Genomic DNA, 18,755 nt, shown 5'->3' with positions numbered 1-18,755 from the left:
TTAGTGCTAACGGTTACTATCTCAGTAATCTCGCGGACGGACGGACGGACGGACGGATAGACAGACAGACAGACAGACAGACAGACATGGCGAAACTATAAGGACTTGACTTGAAGGAAGGAGTTGACTACGGAACCCTAAAAAAGCTAAAACGCAATAGGGGTTGAGGGCATGAGTTTCTCATTACTGTTAGAGGCTATATGACTAAGATAGACCATACCCTGACAATGTGTTGTTACCATGACAGCCAGAAGCTAATGTTTTTCTTATCTGATTGTTTAAAGTGATACCTAAGTTACATAAATAAAGCAAAACCGAATATATTAAATTATCATTTGCATAAGCAAGGGACAGACTGGTAGAATGTGGAATGTCTAACGAATATACTTGGTCTTAAATACCAAGTATTAAGTACGATTATTGAATGAGCTTTAGGCTTTTGTTTAAGATGCAAAAGCTTAGTAAGTAGTTGACGACCTCGATGTAGGAGTCGTGCGCCGCAACTTAAAAGGATTAAGTATGATTGGACACGATACGAGGATACGGGACGAACGATTTTCCTTGCAAAGGTCCTCATTTTCCTCTCTGGATAGTGACATTGCTTGATTAACATTGACATATAAAGTACCCTAACTGTGCAAAGCTGGATTTGATCCAGCGTCCTCTGTTTACCGGACGGATGGCTAAACCACTCGGCCATTCGGTCACGGTGGCAAGGCTCGAAATTCCCAAGTACCTATATGACAATTCCCGACGGCTTGTGGCGGCCCATTGTGACATTGACATGTTTCGATTTTATTTCGAATAGTCTAGAGCCAATTTGGCCACAAGTCGTCTCCTTCACGATTTTCGTCGACATCTCTTCTAAATACCTAAAACAGGTATGGATATGTTCCTCGTTCTCTCCAGATTACGAATTGACCTGTTTTAGTTTAAGGAGGGGGGGACGAGTCGAGAAAAAGGGGGGGAAAGATGGCGACCGACCATCATAGATATTTATTCACATCTCGAGTCCTATGGCACCAATCTGTTCGTGCGAGGTGTCATTTGAAAGTTTATTAAACCTAATTTAATTGTTTTCAAATAACTATGCTAATAAAAGTAACCGTTTAGGAAATATTTGAAAATATTTGTTTTTTTATCGCGCATGAATTGCACAAGTACTAGTAAAAAATGCGTCTAACTCAATAAACAATAACTTTACCGCAATTGATGTTATTATAAAATATTCGCGTCTATTCATGCTCTTTCTAAAAATATAAGTTTCATTGTTATATGATAATATATAACCATGTAATTAAGAATTTTGTTTGGCAGGGGTTATCCTCCAGGTCGCATAAACGGGCGCTGACCGTAGTAAAGTATTCAATATTTTTGAGGTCTTATTTTACGGATCCATATAGGAGAGGTATCGTTTGAAAGATAATTAAACCTACTATAATTGTTTACACATAACTATAATATTAAAGGTAGCTGTTTACATAATATTTGAAAATATGTGTTTTTTATCGAGCATGAATCGCACAAGTACTGGTAAAAAATGCTTCTAAGTCAATAAACAATAACGTTACCGCAATTGATGTAAGTATAAAATTTACGCGACTATTCATGAGCTTTCTAAAAATATAAGTTTTATTGGTAAGTGATAATATAACCATTACATTACGAATTTTGTTTCGTAGTGGTCACTCCGCCGGTCGCATAAAAATGAGCGCTGACCGTAGTAAAGTATTCAATATTTTTAAGTTCTTATTTTACGGATCCATATGTAAGAGGTATCATTTGAAAGCAAATTAAACCTGCTATAATTATTTTTGAATAACTATACTTATAAAGGTAGCTGTTTACAAAATATTTGAAAACATGAGTTTTTTTTTCGCGCATGAATTGCACAAGTACTTGTAAAAAATGCGTCTAACTCAATAAACAATAACTTTACCGCAATTAATGTTATTATAAAATTTACGCGAAATTTCATGCGCTTTCTAAAAATATAAGTTTTATTGGTGTATGATAATATATGACCAAGTAATTACGAATTTGGTTTAGCAGGGGTCACTGCGCCCTGTCACGATATTGGGTGCTGACTGACCGTCGCCAAATTTTCTACGTTACTCAGATCCTATTTTACTGATAAATTTGTGAGAGGTATCATTTGAAAGCATATTATGCGTACTATCTTTATTTCTAATATTTCAAGTCAAAACTGTAGAAGTTTACAAAATATTTGATTAGTAATATGTGTATTTTACTGTGCATGAATAGCATTGGCATTGATACGAGGGCTGATTGGAAAGTTCGCGGCCTGACCATTAAAAAAAAAACTTAGTTTCTTTTTCCTGCCGTCATTTTGAACTGTCATTATTTAGTTGTCATCCCGCGAAATTTTAATTAAATGCAATATTTTAAAATAAGTTTTTCCTCTCATTTAAAAATACGTGTAAGCAGTTTTTTCACAATGGTCAATTTGGAGCAACGTGATGTAATTAAATATCTTCATAAAAAAGGATTGACTGCGAAACAAATTTATGAAGATATGCAGTGTACATTAGGGCAATCCGGTCCATCATATACGATGGTAAAAAAGTGGGCAGCTGAATTCAAGCGGGGACGAGTCAGTATCGCAGATGACCCTCGCTCCGGGAGGCCAACTACTGCGACCAATCCAAATAATGTGGCAACTGTATGCAAAATGATAATCCAAGACCGACGGTTAAAAGTGAGAGAAATAGCCGACATCGTAGGCATCTCCTGTGAAAAAACTCAAAACATTATAGTTAACGAATTAGGGTTTTCCAAGGTGTCGGCGAGATGGGTTCCAAAGCTCCTTTCAGTGGAACAAAAAATCACTCGTCTAACAATTTCACGCGACTGTCTAGACCTGTATGAAGCTGACCCTCAAGACTTTTTGGACAGATATGTTACTATGGATGAGACATGGGTCTACCACTATACGCCCGAGACTAAACAGCAATCAAAACAGTGGGTTCGTGCTGGATCTCCGCCACCCAAAAAAGGCAAAGGCCATTTTGTCGGCAAATAAAGTTATGGCATCAGTGTTCTGGGACGCAAAGGGTGTAATAATGGTTGACTATCTCCAAAAAGGTACGACTATAAACTCGGACTATTATTGCGAACTTTTACGTCGATTACGTCGACTTTTACGTCGACTTTGAAAGTAAAAAGACCTGGAGTGCTGACAAAGAAAGTTCTTTTCCACCAGGACAATGCACGCGTGCATACGTCACTAAAGTCAATGGCAGAAATTCATAATTGCGGGTTTGAATTATTGCCGCATCTGCCTTATTCACCCGATTTGGCACCATCGGACTTCCATTTATTTCCAAACTTAAAAAAAACACATGGGTGGTAAGAAATTTTTGACCAACGACGAGGTCCAAGCTGAAGTGGATACCTATTTTGAAGGCCTGGAGGATTTTTTTTTTAAAAGTGGTATAATGGCTTTGGAATCCAGATGGAATAAGTGCAAAGACCTTAACGGGGACTACGTAGAGAAATAAAAATATTATAAAAAAACTTTGGTTTTGATTTCATACTTAAGCCGCGAACTTTTCAATCAGCCCTCGTAAGACACGCTTCTAGCTCAATAAATTATAGTTTTCCGCAATTGAAATAATAACAAAATAAACGGAAAATGTATGACTTACACAAAAAATAAGTTTGGTTTGTATTGCATAAACAATTAATTTGAATTTGTTCAGCTCACCTACTGCGCACCATCATATAAATGGATGTCCACCGTCGTTGCCTTTTTCAGATTTTATTTCACTAATCGTATATTCATAATAAATATAATCTATCACGTATCGAATTTACTTATATACTTAATTGATCAGTAAAATAAAATCTGTAAAATGATGAAAAAATTAAGGCAACGGCGGTGGACATCCGTTTATATGACGATTGACCGTGCGCAGTGGGTATGGTGGACAAATTAACATTAATTGTTTAGGCAAAACTAACAAAACTCATTTTTTGTAAAGGCCATACATTTTGCGGTTCATTTCGTTATTATATCAATTGCGGAAAAATATAATTTATTGAGCTAGAAGCATGTTTCACTCGTATCAGTGCGAATGTTATTCATATACAGTAAAAATACACATATTGTCAAATATTTTGTTAACTTCTACAATTACGACTAAAATTATTAAAAAGCAATGATAGTACGCATAATATGCTTTCAAATGATACCTCTCACAAATTGATCGCTAAAATAGGATCTGAGAAATACGTAAAATTAGGCGACGGTTAGCACTTATTTACGTCACGGGGGTGCAGTGACACCTGCTAAACCAAATTCGTAATTACTTGGTTGTATAATATCATACATCAATAAAACTTATATTTTTAGAAAGCATATGAAATGTCCTGTAAATCTTATCATAACATTATTTGCGGTAAAGTTATTGTTTATTGGTCGTGCACCAAGATACAATCTTAAAAATTATGAACACGGCAACGAAAATGGTCATCCATGTATATGACGGTGCGCAGTGAGTATGATGGATAAATTAACATTAATTGTTTATGCAATACTGACAAAACTTATTATTTGAAAAGGTCATACATTTCGCCGTTTATTTTGTTATTATATCAATTGCGGAAAAAATATAATTCATTGAGCTAGAAGCATGTTTTACTCAGATCGGTTCCAATGCATATTTTCAAATATTTTGTTAGCTACTACAGTTACAACTAAAATTATTGAGAACTAATGATAGTACGCATAATATGCTTTCAAAAGATTCCTGTTAAATAAAATAGGATCTGAAAAATATAGAAAATTTGGCGACGGTCAGCATCCATACGTGGCCGGGCGCTGTGGCCCCTACTTAACCATATTTGTAATTACTTGGTTATATAATATCATACACCAATAAAACTTATGTTATTAGAAAGCGCACGAAATTCCGCGTAAATCTTATACTAACATCAATTCCGGAAAAGTTGTTGTTTATTGATTAAGAAGCATTTTTTACTAGTAGGTACTTGTGCGACTCATGGTCTATAAAACACATATTTTCAAATATTTTCTAAACAGCTACCTTTATGATTATAGTTATTTATAAAAAAATATAGTAGGTTTAATTAGCTTTGAAACGATACCTCTCGCATATGGATCCGTAAAATAGGACCTCAAAAATATTGAATACTTTACTACGGTCAGCGCCCATTTCTGCGACCGGGCAGAGTGACTCCTGCTAAACCAAATTCGTAATTACATGGTTATATATTATCATATACCAATGAAACTTATATTTTTAAAAAGAACATGAATAGACGCGAAAATTTTATAATAACATCAATTGCGGTAAAGTTATTGTTTATTGAGTTAGACGCATTTTTTCTAGTACTTGTGCAATTCATGCGCGATAAAAAACACATATTTTCAAATATTTCGTAAACGGTTACTTTTATGAGTATAGTTATTTATAAACAATTAAAGTAGGTTTAATAAGCTTTCAAACGACACCTTGCACGAACAGATTGGTGCCATAGGACTCGAGATGTGAATAAATATCTATGATGGTCGGCCGCCATCTTTCTCCCCCCTTTTTCTCAACCCGTCCCCCCCTCCTTAAACTAAAACAGGTCAATTCGTAATCTAGAGATAACGAGGAACACATCCATACCTGTTTTAGGTATTTAGAAGAGATGTCGACGACTTTTTGTAAAAGAGGTCGTTTGGTCCCTGACTAGAACTAGCTTTTTGCCCGCGGCTTCGCTCGCATTAGAAAGAGACAAAAAGTAGCCTATGTCACTGTCCATCCCTTCAACTATCTCCACTTAAAAAATGATGTCACTTCGTCGCTCCGTTTTGCCGTGAAAGACGGACAAACAAACAGACACACACACTTTCCCATTTATAATATTAGTATGGATTAGTATGGATTAACTAACTATAGGGTCAAATGTCAAACTTATTATACAGAGTGGGGCCTGTAATAAAGGCGAAGAATTGAACTCTAGGCTATTCTCCTTATACTGATCAACATTTGTTCGGCGACTTTTAAAAATAACTTGTATTTTGATTTTTATCACTCTTGAAAGTTTTTTCTAAGAGGTAATGTATTGTGAATTCTGTTAAGTCTAAAGTGTGACAGACAACGTCATTGATGACAACAATAATGGCGTACATTGAAGCTAATATTTATTTTGTATGAAAAATTAAAAATTTAAAGACTACATAATTTTTTAAAGTCACTGAACAAATGTTGATCAGTATAAGGAGAATAGCCTACAGTTCAATTCTTCGCCTTTGTTACAGGCCCCACTCTGTATGCACGCCGCGGACTGAAAAAATTGGAAACCACAATGTAGATTCATAAATCATAAACAAGTAAGTAGGTACTAGGTAAAGTCAAAGCTCGCTTCATAAAGCCCATGAGTTAAACCACGCGGGACACATAGTCATATATCATTGGGTCGTTTGTCTGCAGCGTCCGTCGTATGTGGGCCGGCCATAACAGAAAACACAGCTTACTTCAGCCTGGGCTGGGTGGATACCGCTGCCCTTTAGTTCCCATTGGTCCACTTCGTAATTTTTAAATACTTATAGAAATAAAAATCCATGTAAAGTGTTTTATTTAAATTTAGAAACACGCTAAAGGTTCTTAAAATAACCAACGAATTTTTCAGATCATATGTAGATCTGCACAGCCCGTTACTATTACGGATGAAAAAGATCTCCCATTTACCTAATTTAAATCTCCTGAAATTTGCAGTTGCAGGAGACTCTACGAGAAAATTATTGACCTTTCGTAAGTTAATTTTCAGTAAAACATTTTGTATTTAATTTGCCCAATAAATTGAAGACCAAATTGCAACTCAAATAAGAAGTAGCAAACTATCACTGAACATCTGAACACTGAAGCATCTCGTGAATAAATGTGGTCTTACTGTTCCAGTGTTCTGTGGTATTTCTAACGGTTGATCACAAAGCACGCGAAGCAGCTGATGCATTGCCGTGCCACATCGCATCGATACAAGATAGACCGTTGGCTACTTTTTCCACTTTTTATACAATTCGCGACCCGGTTTGCTACAGACTGGCATCGAGCTACCACCAGACAGGTTGGTTCTTCAGATAAGTATATAGGTAGGTATCTAATACTAATGGATTTTTTAAAGTGTACTACAATGTGCTTGTGCTACCGACTGGACACCGCAGATTAGCCGGGGCAGAGGTAGGCCAAAGAAAAGATGGCGGGATGACGTCGACGCATTTTGCAACGACTGGCCAGAGCAGGCGGCAAATCGTGATGAGTGACGGAAGAAAGGGGAGGCCTTTGCCCAGCAGTGGGACACAATTATAGGCTAGGAAAAAAGAAAAAAAAAACAATGTGCTTGTACAACTTACAACGATGCATAGATTTTGAATAGACCTGCCGGCCTTATCTACATATGTTCGATTATTAATGAGGAAAAGTCTGACATGGGGTATTCGAATTATCTTTATATTCGTTTATTATTTATTATTGTGCAATAATTTGGATTTGGCATAAATTCAATATTTTGAACTTTAAAGACAAGCCATCTAAGAACTTTTTTATAATTAATAGATTTTAATGATATCCCTTATCATATTATGATAGGAAATCAGTTTATTGAACAGGTAGATAATTATTTTAATAAGTAGGTAGGTATTAACTTAATCATTAACCACCAACGATTTTGTCGATTTCATCACATCGATATTTACCTAATATGACCGCCTAACGTTTAGGCAACAAAACACCTTTCCATAAAACTGATTAATTCAATAGGACCATGTTTTTCCCTAGCACCTATGAAGTAACACCAGCATCACAAACTGTTTTAAGATTCTGATTTAAAATATTTACTGTTGTCAGAGTTTTAAATTTTCTGTGCTCCTGTATCCTCCACCTGCTCCAGCTGCTGCTGTGTTATTATTATGATGTGCCCTCACAGGGCGGCACATGAGTAATTATAGTGTACGTCTACGTTTCATTCTATTCATGCTTGTAATTCGATAATGATTCTATTCTAGATATATCATCGTTATCATAATCTTGCGTCGGCCGATTTTGGCCTCGTGAGAGTTATGATCGTGAGGTCTCATGCTGACGTAGCCTATTTTTAGTGAACATACCTTCGCTCATGTCATCGGCGGACGGGACCGGCGCGGGCGTCGGCGACGGCTGTGAGTCGGCCCACTGCTGCCGCCACGCCTCGTGGCTCGCGGCCTTCCAGATTTCTAACTGCGCGTATAGTGTGCTGCCAGCCTGTAAACAAGAACACTGTTAGCTCGTCCAATATAGACGCCACCATGCGTGGTAACAGGTGTGGTATGGCAATAGTTGTCTATGATAATCTGTTTTGTCTTTAAACTATCGACATACGCACGGAAAGTGCTCTTTTCCGCAGTAGCGTATACCTACTGTAAGTGCGTTTTCACATTATCCAATCCGATATCGGATGTAGGACCGATATCCTACATTTATAAGCCGCCATCTTGGATTTTTACCTTCGAAATCCTTCTCACATCTGATATTGGATCGGATAACGTGAAAACGCACTAATAGTACACTACGATAGAGGTGCGAAAAAGAGGAAGTTTTAAAATACGACCGAAGGGAGTGAGAGACGACATTTTTCAGTTCATATGAAGTTTGAAGTTTGGACTTGGCAAGAAAATATTTTGTCAGTTTTCTAGGATTCCTAAATTACCTAATCTTGAAAGTAAGTACCTATACATATTGTGTGCAAATAATCTATGTATGCTTTATTGTTGACATTTCTCCAGAATTTTAGTTCGAATATTGTTAGACCATAGCTTGAATGAATGCGTTTACGTGATTGTACTCACTAAGTGCACTCGCACAAAAGCTCTCTCCGTGAACCACAGTCCGCACGGGTCATTACCCTCTGGTTAGGAACATAATTTGCTATTTATTTAAAACTAGCTTTTGCTCGCGGCTTCGCTCGCGTTAGAAAGAGACAAAAAGTATCCTATGTCACTCTCCATCCCTACAACAATCTCCAATCTCCACTTAAAAAATCACGTCCATTCGTCGCTCCGTTTTGCCGTGAAAGACGGACAAACAAACAGACACACACACTTTCCCATTTATAATATTAGTATGGATATATAATATTATATATATATATATATATATATATATATATAGACCACTATACTAAAAATCTATAAGAACAATAAAATTTACTGTAATTAACGCCATATAGCAATATTGCATTAAAAACGGTATAACATTTTGTTCTTGTTCGACAGGTCAGTCTAATGTGGTAACTAAGAACCGTGTAGGTAAGTACTTTTTAAAATATTTATCATATAAAACGGTAGCCTTAACGCCTACCGTTTTATATCATAAGTATATACTATCGACAACTTTAAAAACCGGCCAAGAGCGTGTCGGGCCACGCTCAGTGTAGGGTTCCGTAGTTTTCCGTATTTTTCTCAAAAACTACTGAACCTATCAAGTTCAAAACAATTTTCCTACAAAGTCCTTATAAAGTTCTACTTTTGTGATTTTTTCATATTTTTTAAACATATGGTTCAAAAGTTAGAGGGGGGGGGGGGGGCGCACTTTTTTTCCTTTAGGAGCGATTATTTCCGAAAATATTAATATTATCAAAAAACGATCTTAGTAAACCCTTATTCATTTTTAAATACCTATCCAACAATATATCACACGTTGGGGTTGGAATGAAAAAAATATCAGCCCCCACTTTACATGTAGGGGGGGTACCCTAATAAACCAGTTTTTTCCATTTTTTATTTTTGCGCTTTGTTGGCGTGATTGATATACATATTGGTACCAAATTTCAGCTTTCTAGTGCTAACGGTTACTGAGATTATCCGCGAACGGACGGACGTACAGACAGACATGGCGAAACTATAAGGGTTGTTAGTTAACTACGGAACCCTAAAAAAGCTAAAACGCAAACCCTAAAAATGTGATGTGATACAGTAAATAGCTACTAATTATTTAGCTATGCAAAAGAAACTAGATACTTTACTAACATCATATATTTAAAACGCATAAAATATAAGTTACGACCTTGAGAGTGCATTTTAGGGCGTATAAAATATCGACAAATAAGTGAGGTTAGTTGCCTCGCTTTCTTCGGCAGAGAAAGTCAGCGTGCGCACTTGAGCGAGTACTCGCCTGCTGGCCGATTAGTCGCTCCGTTCAAGTTACTGGCTTGTTGATTGGTGGTTATGTAATTACGGACTACCTCATTCGATTGTGTTTAGTAACACCTGTTTGGTAGTGTGTTTGTGCAGGGCAATCACAAATGAAACATGATGATGCAAATGATTTATGATGTTATCATGCCAGGGTAAAATATATTTCGTTATGTTGAATTTATAAATCAATTTAGCTTATTAGTTAGTTCATTTCTCAGTATTCAACTTCAACGACAATAAGAATGAATGAATGAATGATGAAGAATATATTAATATTCTTTCTTAGCAATAGCACAGAATATATAATAGTACAAGTAAATAGCCATATTCAAGAATAGCCATATTAATGAAAAGCGCCATTAGTAATTGATATGATATTATTATCTATTAACACTAGAATAAGTCTTTTAATATAATTTAAGGTACTAACTTTGAAAATGAGTGCTTCATTTCGCCGTTAAACGTAAGTTTGGCGAAAAAACTAGAAACTGTATAACTGTAATCTTTGTTTTCAATAAAAAAAAAAACAATGTCATTGTGATACGATACTTACTGGTGGGTCAGTATAAAAAGTGATGTTTTTGATTGAAGACATGCATGTGTGTAAATCGCAATTTGATTATGACTTTTCCTCAAATATTGCCTTCCGGCCGATCACAACGTGTTCTGCATCTAGCGTAATCACTTGCATAATGCCCGATTTCCTTAACGGATTTCCTTGACTAGTGACGTAACGAACCGGGACAATTGCATCGGTGTTTACAGCTGTATTACAACACAGCCTAGATACCTTTTTGAGGGAGCTGCATATGCACTTGTGCATATTCGCTTTTGGGCCAAAATCGATCTTATTTATGTAGACCATCAAAAATGTTAATAATTGATTTTAGCCAAAAATACTCATCAATTATGTTGCTTTAATGTCCGTTTAAAATGCAAATACACCAATTTATAGTAGGTAGGGTAAACTCGCCTCATTCGGTGACACGCCTAATTCGGTGATATAAGCTTTGAAGCACTATTCCGAAAGACGATTTTTGGTTGTTTCGCCGAATTAGGCGTGTCACCGAATGGGGCGAGTTTACCCTATGCCATCATAGCTAGGGTTACTGTGTGCTAGTTCCCACCCGCATTTTAAATAGGTATTAAATTTTGTGACTAGGTAATCTCAGTTTAGATTTGCCAATGTACGGCCTCAATATACAAATCATATGCAAATCGTATGTTAAACTAACAAATGCCAAATTAGATCACATATCAAAACTTAGGCAGCTACAGATGATGTAATCTGCCAGAAAAACATTAGGAAGCAATTACATTCAGGTGATGTGATCATCTAAGGCGCATATTTTACGATGCGGTACGAATTAAAACGTATTCGAACGGTCTGCTACATGACGATACGATAACGCATGAAACTTGAAAAAAATATTAAATAAAATAGCATCGTTCACAAGGAATAATACAAGAAATTCCGTTTATGAAATCTGCCCCCGACCTCAAATACAAATCCTCAAGTATTTTCAAACATGTCGTTGCATAGGTATTATTAATTTTGGGTTACGACGCATTAGGGTAAACTCGCCTCATTCGGTGACACGCCTAATTCTGCGAAACAACCAAAAATCGTCTTTCGGAATAGTGCTTCAAAGCTTGTATCACCGAATTAGGCGTGTTACCGAATGAGACGAGTTCGCCCTACAACAAATAAATATCAAAATATTAATCAACTTAAAAATTTTACCCTCCCATCTAGGTATAATCAGTATGATAAGAGCTTTGAATGACTGAGTAATTATACTAATGATGACAACTGTAAACATACTAAGTATTAAGTAAGTACAAAAAGATTTTACAATCAATAAACCATTTAATGTTTTTTGTGCTCACCCCGACCAATTACTTGTTTCGAAGAGATGACGAACATTTCGTCAACTTTTAAGATAACTTAGATAACATTGTTGAAACTTACACTATTTTAAAATAATAAATTGTATTCATAACTTAGGAGGCAGATTCTGATAACGTGGCACGAGTGTTAAGATTTAGTTACTATGTGAGAGGGTCTACCCTATGAGAATAATCACCTCTTTGTGGAACCTGTCTATTAAAAATTTGCCGCAGATGCGCCTGTCGTTAGGGGCCGTCCATAAATTACGTCATCGATTTTTTCAGATTTTAGACCCCCCCCCCCTATAATCATCCTATCGTCATATCTTAATGAACCCCCCCCCTTCTCCCAAAATTGACGTCATTACCAGTTTGACAAAATAAAACATTGCAGATTTGAGAAAAATAGGGTATTTACTACGCAACGGATTTTGATGCGGTTTTTTTAAATAGATAGACTGATTCTTAAAGAAGGTTTATATGTATAATACATTTAAGTACCACGGGCGAAGCCGGGGCGGGCAGCTAGTATTATATGTAATATTATTGTTAGAGTATTTTATCTGTAGTTATTACTGTATTTGTGTACATCTATGTTGCATTACTTATGTATGTTTATTATGAGTTATTTTAGTATTGTATGCGCCTTAGCCGCCTCTCACATTTGCAGTCTCACTTACTAGGTGTGCTGGAAGAAATTTCTTTTTAGAAATAATCTTTTTGTACGTGAAAAATAAACTATAAATAAATAAATAAGAATGACGTCAATTTCGAAACACCCCCCCCCATCTATCATTTACCGTCATCCGCAGACCAAACCCCCCCCCCCCCCCCTAATTTAGAATGACGTAATTTATGGACGGCCCCTTATAAGGGCATACCCGATATTAGAAAAGTTTTCTTCGTTTGACATATTGGGTTACCTTCGTTAATAGAGTCGGCCGCTCAAATCCGAATCTATACTTCTAAGTTTTATACTCGTACAATGGTAAATAAATACGTTCGATTACTCATTTGCTTTTTGGTCGCTTGTAAATTGAGAAAGGAGATTTAAGGGGCTGACAACACCCGACTGCGCAAAATTGATGTTACTTGCGCAGTTTTTTAAGACAAACTATTAGTTTTAGTAAGGCAAGTAAATTATATGTTATTATTCATTATATTTCAACGAACATAGCCGTACTCGATACACGATTTAACGAAATCGGCTCGATAGAAAAAAATTGCAAAGACTGGTCTCGAGTTCGTCATTTAACGGTTCTATGTCGTTCAATTATTCACTTAGTTATCTTTAATTAAAATTACAATAACAAAAATATACATATCTAAAACATTAACGAAACATATTGCACAAATAATGCATCTTTCTATTTTCTTAAAATATTTTTCCGTACTTTTCGTACCTAGCCGCCCTGGGTGGCTAGCCGAATGGCACAATCGCTCACGAAACGCTCACGAAACGAAGCGCTAGTAGATATCTATCTCTATCGCGCTTGCGTATTGGCGCGACAGAGCCAGCGGCGTATCGCTTTCGTTTGGCGTCGGAGAAATGCCATTCGGCTACGGGGCCTGTTTTAGTGACATCGCGCTCTCACTTACTCCCATGCGAATAGACAGTGTACGCTAGCGTCAAGGTCATTGGGTGTTGTCAGCGTCTTAATTACCAAGGGAGTCAAAATGAGTAACTACAACTAGGTATTGCACGATTTTAATGACTACTACATTCACTCGGCGGAGTCACGTGCGCTAGCTATTAAATTACAATACCGAAATAAGTTTGATTGCATTATCATCAATAGATAACTAATGTTATTGAAGACTTTGAACCCCACGCCCTCGTTTGAGGGTCAACTGATTAAGTCGCCCCGCCCAAATATGTTAACATTTACATCGTATCATAAAATTAACAAAGAGTATACTTAAACGATATATAGAGGTATGTATAACCAAATATGTGCACTCAAACTCAAAAACGATTGTTAGATCAGTCAGTGAATGCCCCTTTTGAGCATTCATTGACTGATCTACTACGCACTTGGTCCAGTATTCGTCAAGTAAAAACCTTTTTTTTACGTTAAAATTTGATTTAAAGTAGAACAGTAGTAGAAAACTTTTAAGAGTTAGGACATAATTGTAACTTAAGCTGTTATTAGCAGTTTTTACCTCCGAAACTAAGTTAGTTAGTTGTATCAGTATTCCACACTGTTTTTACCTCACTCGCTAATATACTAATGACTTCTTTCTGAACTTATGTGCGAAATGTCATTTGATATTTGCCAGTCGCTTTTCGGTGAAGGAAAACATCGTGAGGAAACCGGACTAATTCCAATAAGTCCTAGTTACCCTTCGGGTTGGAAAGTCAGATGGCAGTCGCTCTCGTAAAACTAGTGCCTACGCCAAAACTTGGGATTAGTTGTCAAAGTGGACCCTAGGCTCCCAGTGCCGGGATAACGCAAGGAGGATAATGAATGGGGATGGGCACGGAACGAAAGCAACTTACTGATTCCTGTGCAAACCAAAGTACCAGCTGCTCCGGAAGAAATAGTTAAATCTAAATATATAAAAAAAGAAGCTGACTGACTGACTGACTGACTGACATATCAACGCACAGCCGAAACCGCTGGTCCTAGAGATTTCAAATTTGGCACGTAGGTTCCTTATATAGTGTAGAGGAGCACTAAGAAAGGATTTTCCAAAATTCACATCCTAAGGGGGTCAAATGGGGGTTCAAAGTTTGTATGGAGAAACAAGATTAGTTTGACTATTTTATTCGAAACTTCACAGGAAGATTCCTTAAGACATATGACTGAATACGTGTTTCAGGTTTTTTGAAAATTTAACCCCTAAAAGGGTGAAAAGGGGGTGATAAAGTCAAAAAATCAATATGGGTATCGTTTTTATGGTTTATCGGGTCGCTGATCACGATAAATACAACGTTTTTAAAATCTAACGAGGCGGAAGTGAAATACCTTCTCCCCTGTTGTGGTGCAATGGGGTTTAAATATAAAAAATATATATAAAAGAAGATATTGACTGACTGACTGACATATCAACGCACAGCCGAAACCGCTGGTCCTAGAGATGTCAAATTTGGCACATAGGTTCCTTATATAGTGTAGAGGAGCACTAAGAAAGGATTTTTCAAAATTCGCCTCCTAAGGGACTTAAATGGGGGTTCAAAGTTTGTATGGGGAAACAAGATTAGTTTGACTATTTTATTCGAAACTTAACAAGAAGATTCCTTAAGACATATGACTGAATACGTGTTTCAGGTTTTTTGAAAATTTAACCCCTAAAAGGGTGAAAAGGGGGTGATAAAGTCGAAAAATCAATATGGGTATCGTTTTTATGGTTTATCGGGTCGCTGATCACGATAAATACAACGTTTTTAAAATCTAACGAGGCGAAAGTGAAACACTTTCTCCCCTGTTGTGGTGCAATGGCGTTTAAATATCAAAAATATATATAAAAAGAAGATATTGACTGACTGATTGACATATCAACGCACAGCCGAAAATTTGGCACGTAGGTTCCTTATATAGCGTAGAGGAGCACTAAGAAAGGATTTTTCAAAATTCGCCTCCTACGGGACTCAAATCGGTGTTCAAAGTTTGTATGGGGAAACAAGATTAGTTTGACTATTTTATACGAAACTTCACAGGAGGATTCCTAAAAACATATGACTAAATACATGTTTCAGGTTTTTTGAAAATTTGACCCCTAAAGGGGTGCAAAGGGGTAAAGTCAAAAACACAATATGGGTATCGTTTTTATGGTTTATCGGGTCGCTGATTACGATAAATACAACGATTTTAAAATCTAATGAGGTGGAAAAGAAATTTTGTCCCCTGTCGTAGTGCAATAGGGTTAAAATATCCAAAATAGCCATAAGAGGAGCACTAAGAAAGGATTTTCACCTCCTAGCATGATCATTTGACAGGGGCAAGAACAGGGACAGGGACAGGGACAGGGACAGGGACAGGGACAGGGACAGGGACAGGGACAGGGACAGGGACAGGGACAGGGACAGGGACAGGGACAGGGACAGGGACAGGGACAGGGTTAGGGACAGGGTTAGGGACAGGGACAGGGACAGGGGACAGGGACAGGGACAGGGACAGGGACAGGGGACAGGGGACAGGGGACAGGGGACAGGGGACAGGGACAGGGACAGGGGACAGGGGGACAGGGACAGGGGGGACAGGGACAGGGACAGGGACAGGGACAGGGACAGGGACAGGGACAGGGACAGGGACAGGGACAGGGACAGGGACAGGGACAGGGACAGGGACAGGGACAGGGACAGGGACAGGGACAGGGACAGGGACAGGGACAGGGACAGGGGGACAGGGACAGGGACAGGGACAGGGACAGGGACAGGGACAGGGACAGGGGGACAGGGACAGGGACAGGGACAGGGACAGGGACAGGGACAGGGACAGGGACCGGGACCGGGACCGGACACCGACAGGACCAGGGACAGCGACAGGACAGCGGGACAGCGACAGCGACAGCGACAGCGGACAGGGACAGGGACAGGGACAGGGACAGGGACAGGGACAGGGACAGGACAGCGACAGCGACAGGGACAGGGACAGGGACAGGGATAGGGATGCAGTGTAAAATGCAGTGGGAAGGGATTAGTAAGTAGGCATCGGCGAGTATCCTGCATCCGTGATAACTATTATATTCTATGTGCTTGAAGAAGATCGTTGTTTGCTTGCCTTTTATAAGTTTACGTTTGCAATAAGTATAAGCTAAATGGAAAAAATTGTAAGCGATAATGCAAGGAAGTGCTTTTTACCCTACCGACCATAGCGTCGAGATACTGGCTATGTGGGTTGTATGAAGTTTCCCCAGTATAAATATTTATATAGGTAAAATACATACATATTCGTACCTACTAACCTACGCTGCGGTCGCTATGTAACAATTCTACAATCATTACAAGAATTTCTTTTAAAACAATAGTAATATGTGTAAGGTACAGTCAGCCAAAAAGCAGTGTAAGGTTCTTGGCTGACCGTACAGCAAATAGATCAGTTACAATTACCCCCCAATGGAAATAATCGCGGACAGATGTACCTACAAAGAAACCTACGGATCCAAATGAAAATCTTATTTTTTGTAAACGTTTCAATAAGAATACTTTTATTACGCGGGCGAAGCCGCGGGTAAAAGCTAGTATTTAATAAAAAACTTAAAAAAATATAAAAAAATTAAAATATAATATTTTGCCGGTGCACCACAGATTGTAGTAGTGGTAGATGTGGGTGTGAGAAGGCCTTTATGTATAGCTAATTGTATTGTTACCTGTTGTGTGAATGCATTTATACAGCATCGTAATACAATCATGTTCATGAAATACATATTTTACACGTTTATCACATACATTTGTTGTTTCATTTCGTTTTAAAGTCGTATAATTATTCAACGGTACATGACACAGAAGCATATGTACACATATTATGAAAGGTATTTGAATGATCTACAAGATTTTTTAAGAAAACTTTTGTCTAAGATAAATATTTTTCAAGATATGGAGCAATGTATGAAGCTAAAAGTGGGGGGGGGGGGGGGGGGGGACGATTTTGAAAAAATTAACAGTTTTTAGGAGCTCATACCTAGATAATGGTTAAGAATAGAAAAAAAGTTTCTAAATCAAAGTTATAGAGAATTTTATAAACTTTCAAAGTGTAGTAAACCAAAATTTCGTATGACGCATAGTTTTTGAAATATGAGCAAAAAACCAAAAAATGGGACCTTTTTCATCCCCGCCCCTCTTCGAGCTCACGTCCAAAGTCCGAGGACTTTTAGTATGTATGTCTCCTGACTATTCCTAACAACACCCCGTAGTGAAACTTTCTGCTTTCGGCCATTCCATCTAGAATCGTTCGTTGACCAAGCTATGTCTACTATTGTCAGAATTGACGTCACGAGGAGACAAAGTCATCAGCAGAACTCGGAAAGGGTGAACTATTTGCCTTACAATATGCCGTAAGACGTGTCGAATTATAAGGAAAATGCCTCAGCGTGTCCGACCTCTGCTCGTCAGTAACTTAAATATTAAGAAAAATAATGAAAAATCTTACAATAACATTAAACTAAGTCATTACCTGAGGTTATTATCAGAAACACGAAACTGCGCTCCAGAACTCGAGTTGCAGATGTAGGTGCCAAGACCGCTACGCTTAAGTGGAACTGGGCTGGGCATGCACCCTGAACGGTGGGCCAAAATGGTTACCGAGTGGGACCCACGGAACACCGTAGAGGGTGCAGGCCGGGGTTCAGGCAGACCGAAGAAGAGATGGCGGGATGACTTGGACGCTTCTATCCACGCTGGCAAGGTTACGCACGTGACAGGGTTGAGTGGAAGAAGCGAGGGGAGGCCTTTGCCCAGCAGTGGAACACTACAATAGACTAGTAAAAAAAAAATACCTGAGGTGCTCTCCTGTTAAAGTCTTCTTCAGTAAGGGCCATTAGCGCGGCACCTTCCATCGCAAAATACTCCGTCGGTACCATCGGCAAGTTGAACGTCTGCAGCGTGAACGCCACCCACGCCTTTACGTTTTCTGTACTCCAAACCATTGGATCTGTCGAACAGAAATCTGCATTAGAATCAGTGACCTACTACTTGTAATATTATATGCAATGTGAGAAACAG

The 18,755-nt window shown here is 38.0% G+C and overlaps 1 protein-coding gene across 4 annotated transcripts in view; it reads right to left on the bottom strand.

Moving 5' to 3' along the window:
• The window catches only part of LOC125228574 (DNA-binding protein D-ETS-4-like), a 57,690-nt gene that overhangs the window by 6,040 nt on the left and 32,895 nt on the right, over positions 1–18,755 (bottom strand). For all 4 annotated transcript variants that reach the window (XM_048133193.1, XM_048133191.1, XM_048133194.1 and 1 more), the window contains exons 3-4: positions 18,530–18,684; positions 8,138–8,270 (exon numbers count right to left, since the gene is read on the bottom strand). In XM_048133193.1, the coding sequence (XP_047989150.1) occupies positions 8,138–8,270; positions 18,530–18,684 (288 nt within the window). The remainder of the gene's footprint in view (positions 1–8,137; positions 8,271–18,529; positions 18,685–18,755) is intronic.

Source organism: Leguminivora glycinivorella, chromosome 8 (genome assembly GCF_023078275.1).
Source record: "Leguminivora glycinivorella isolate SPB_JAAS2020 chromosome 8, LegGlyc_1.1, whole genome shotgun sequence".
In the NCBI taxonomy this organism is placed as follows: Eukaryota; Metazoa; Arthropoda; class Insecta; order Lepidoptera; family Tortricidae; genus Leguminivora; species Leguminivora glycinivorella.
The sequence above is the reverse complement of the archived record's forward strand: the minus strand, read 5'-3'. Positions and strand labels throughout refer to the sequence as shown.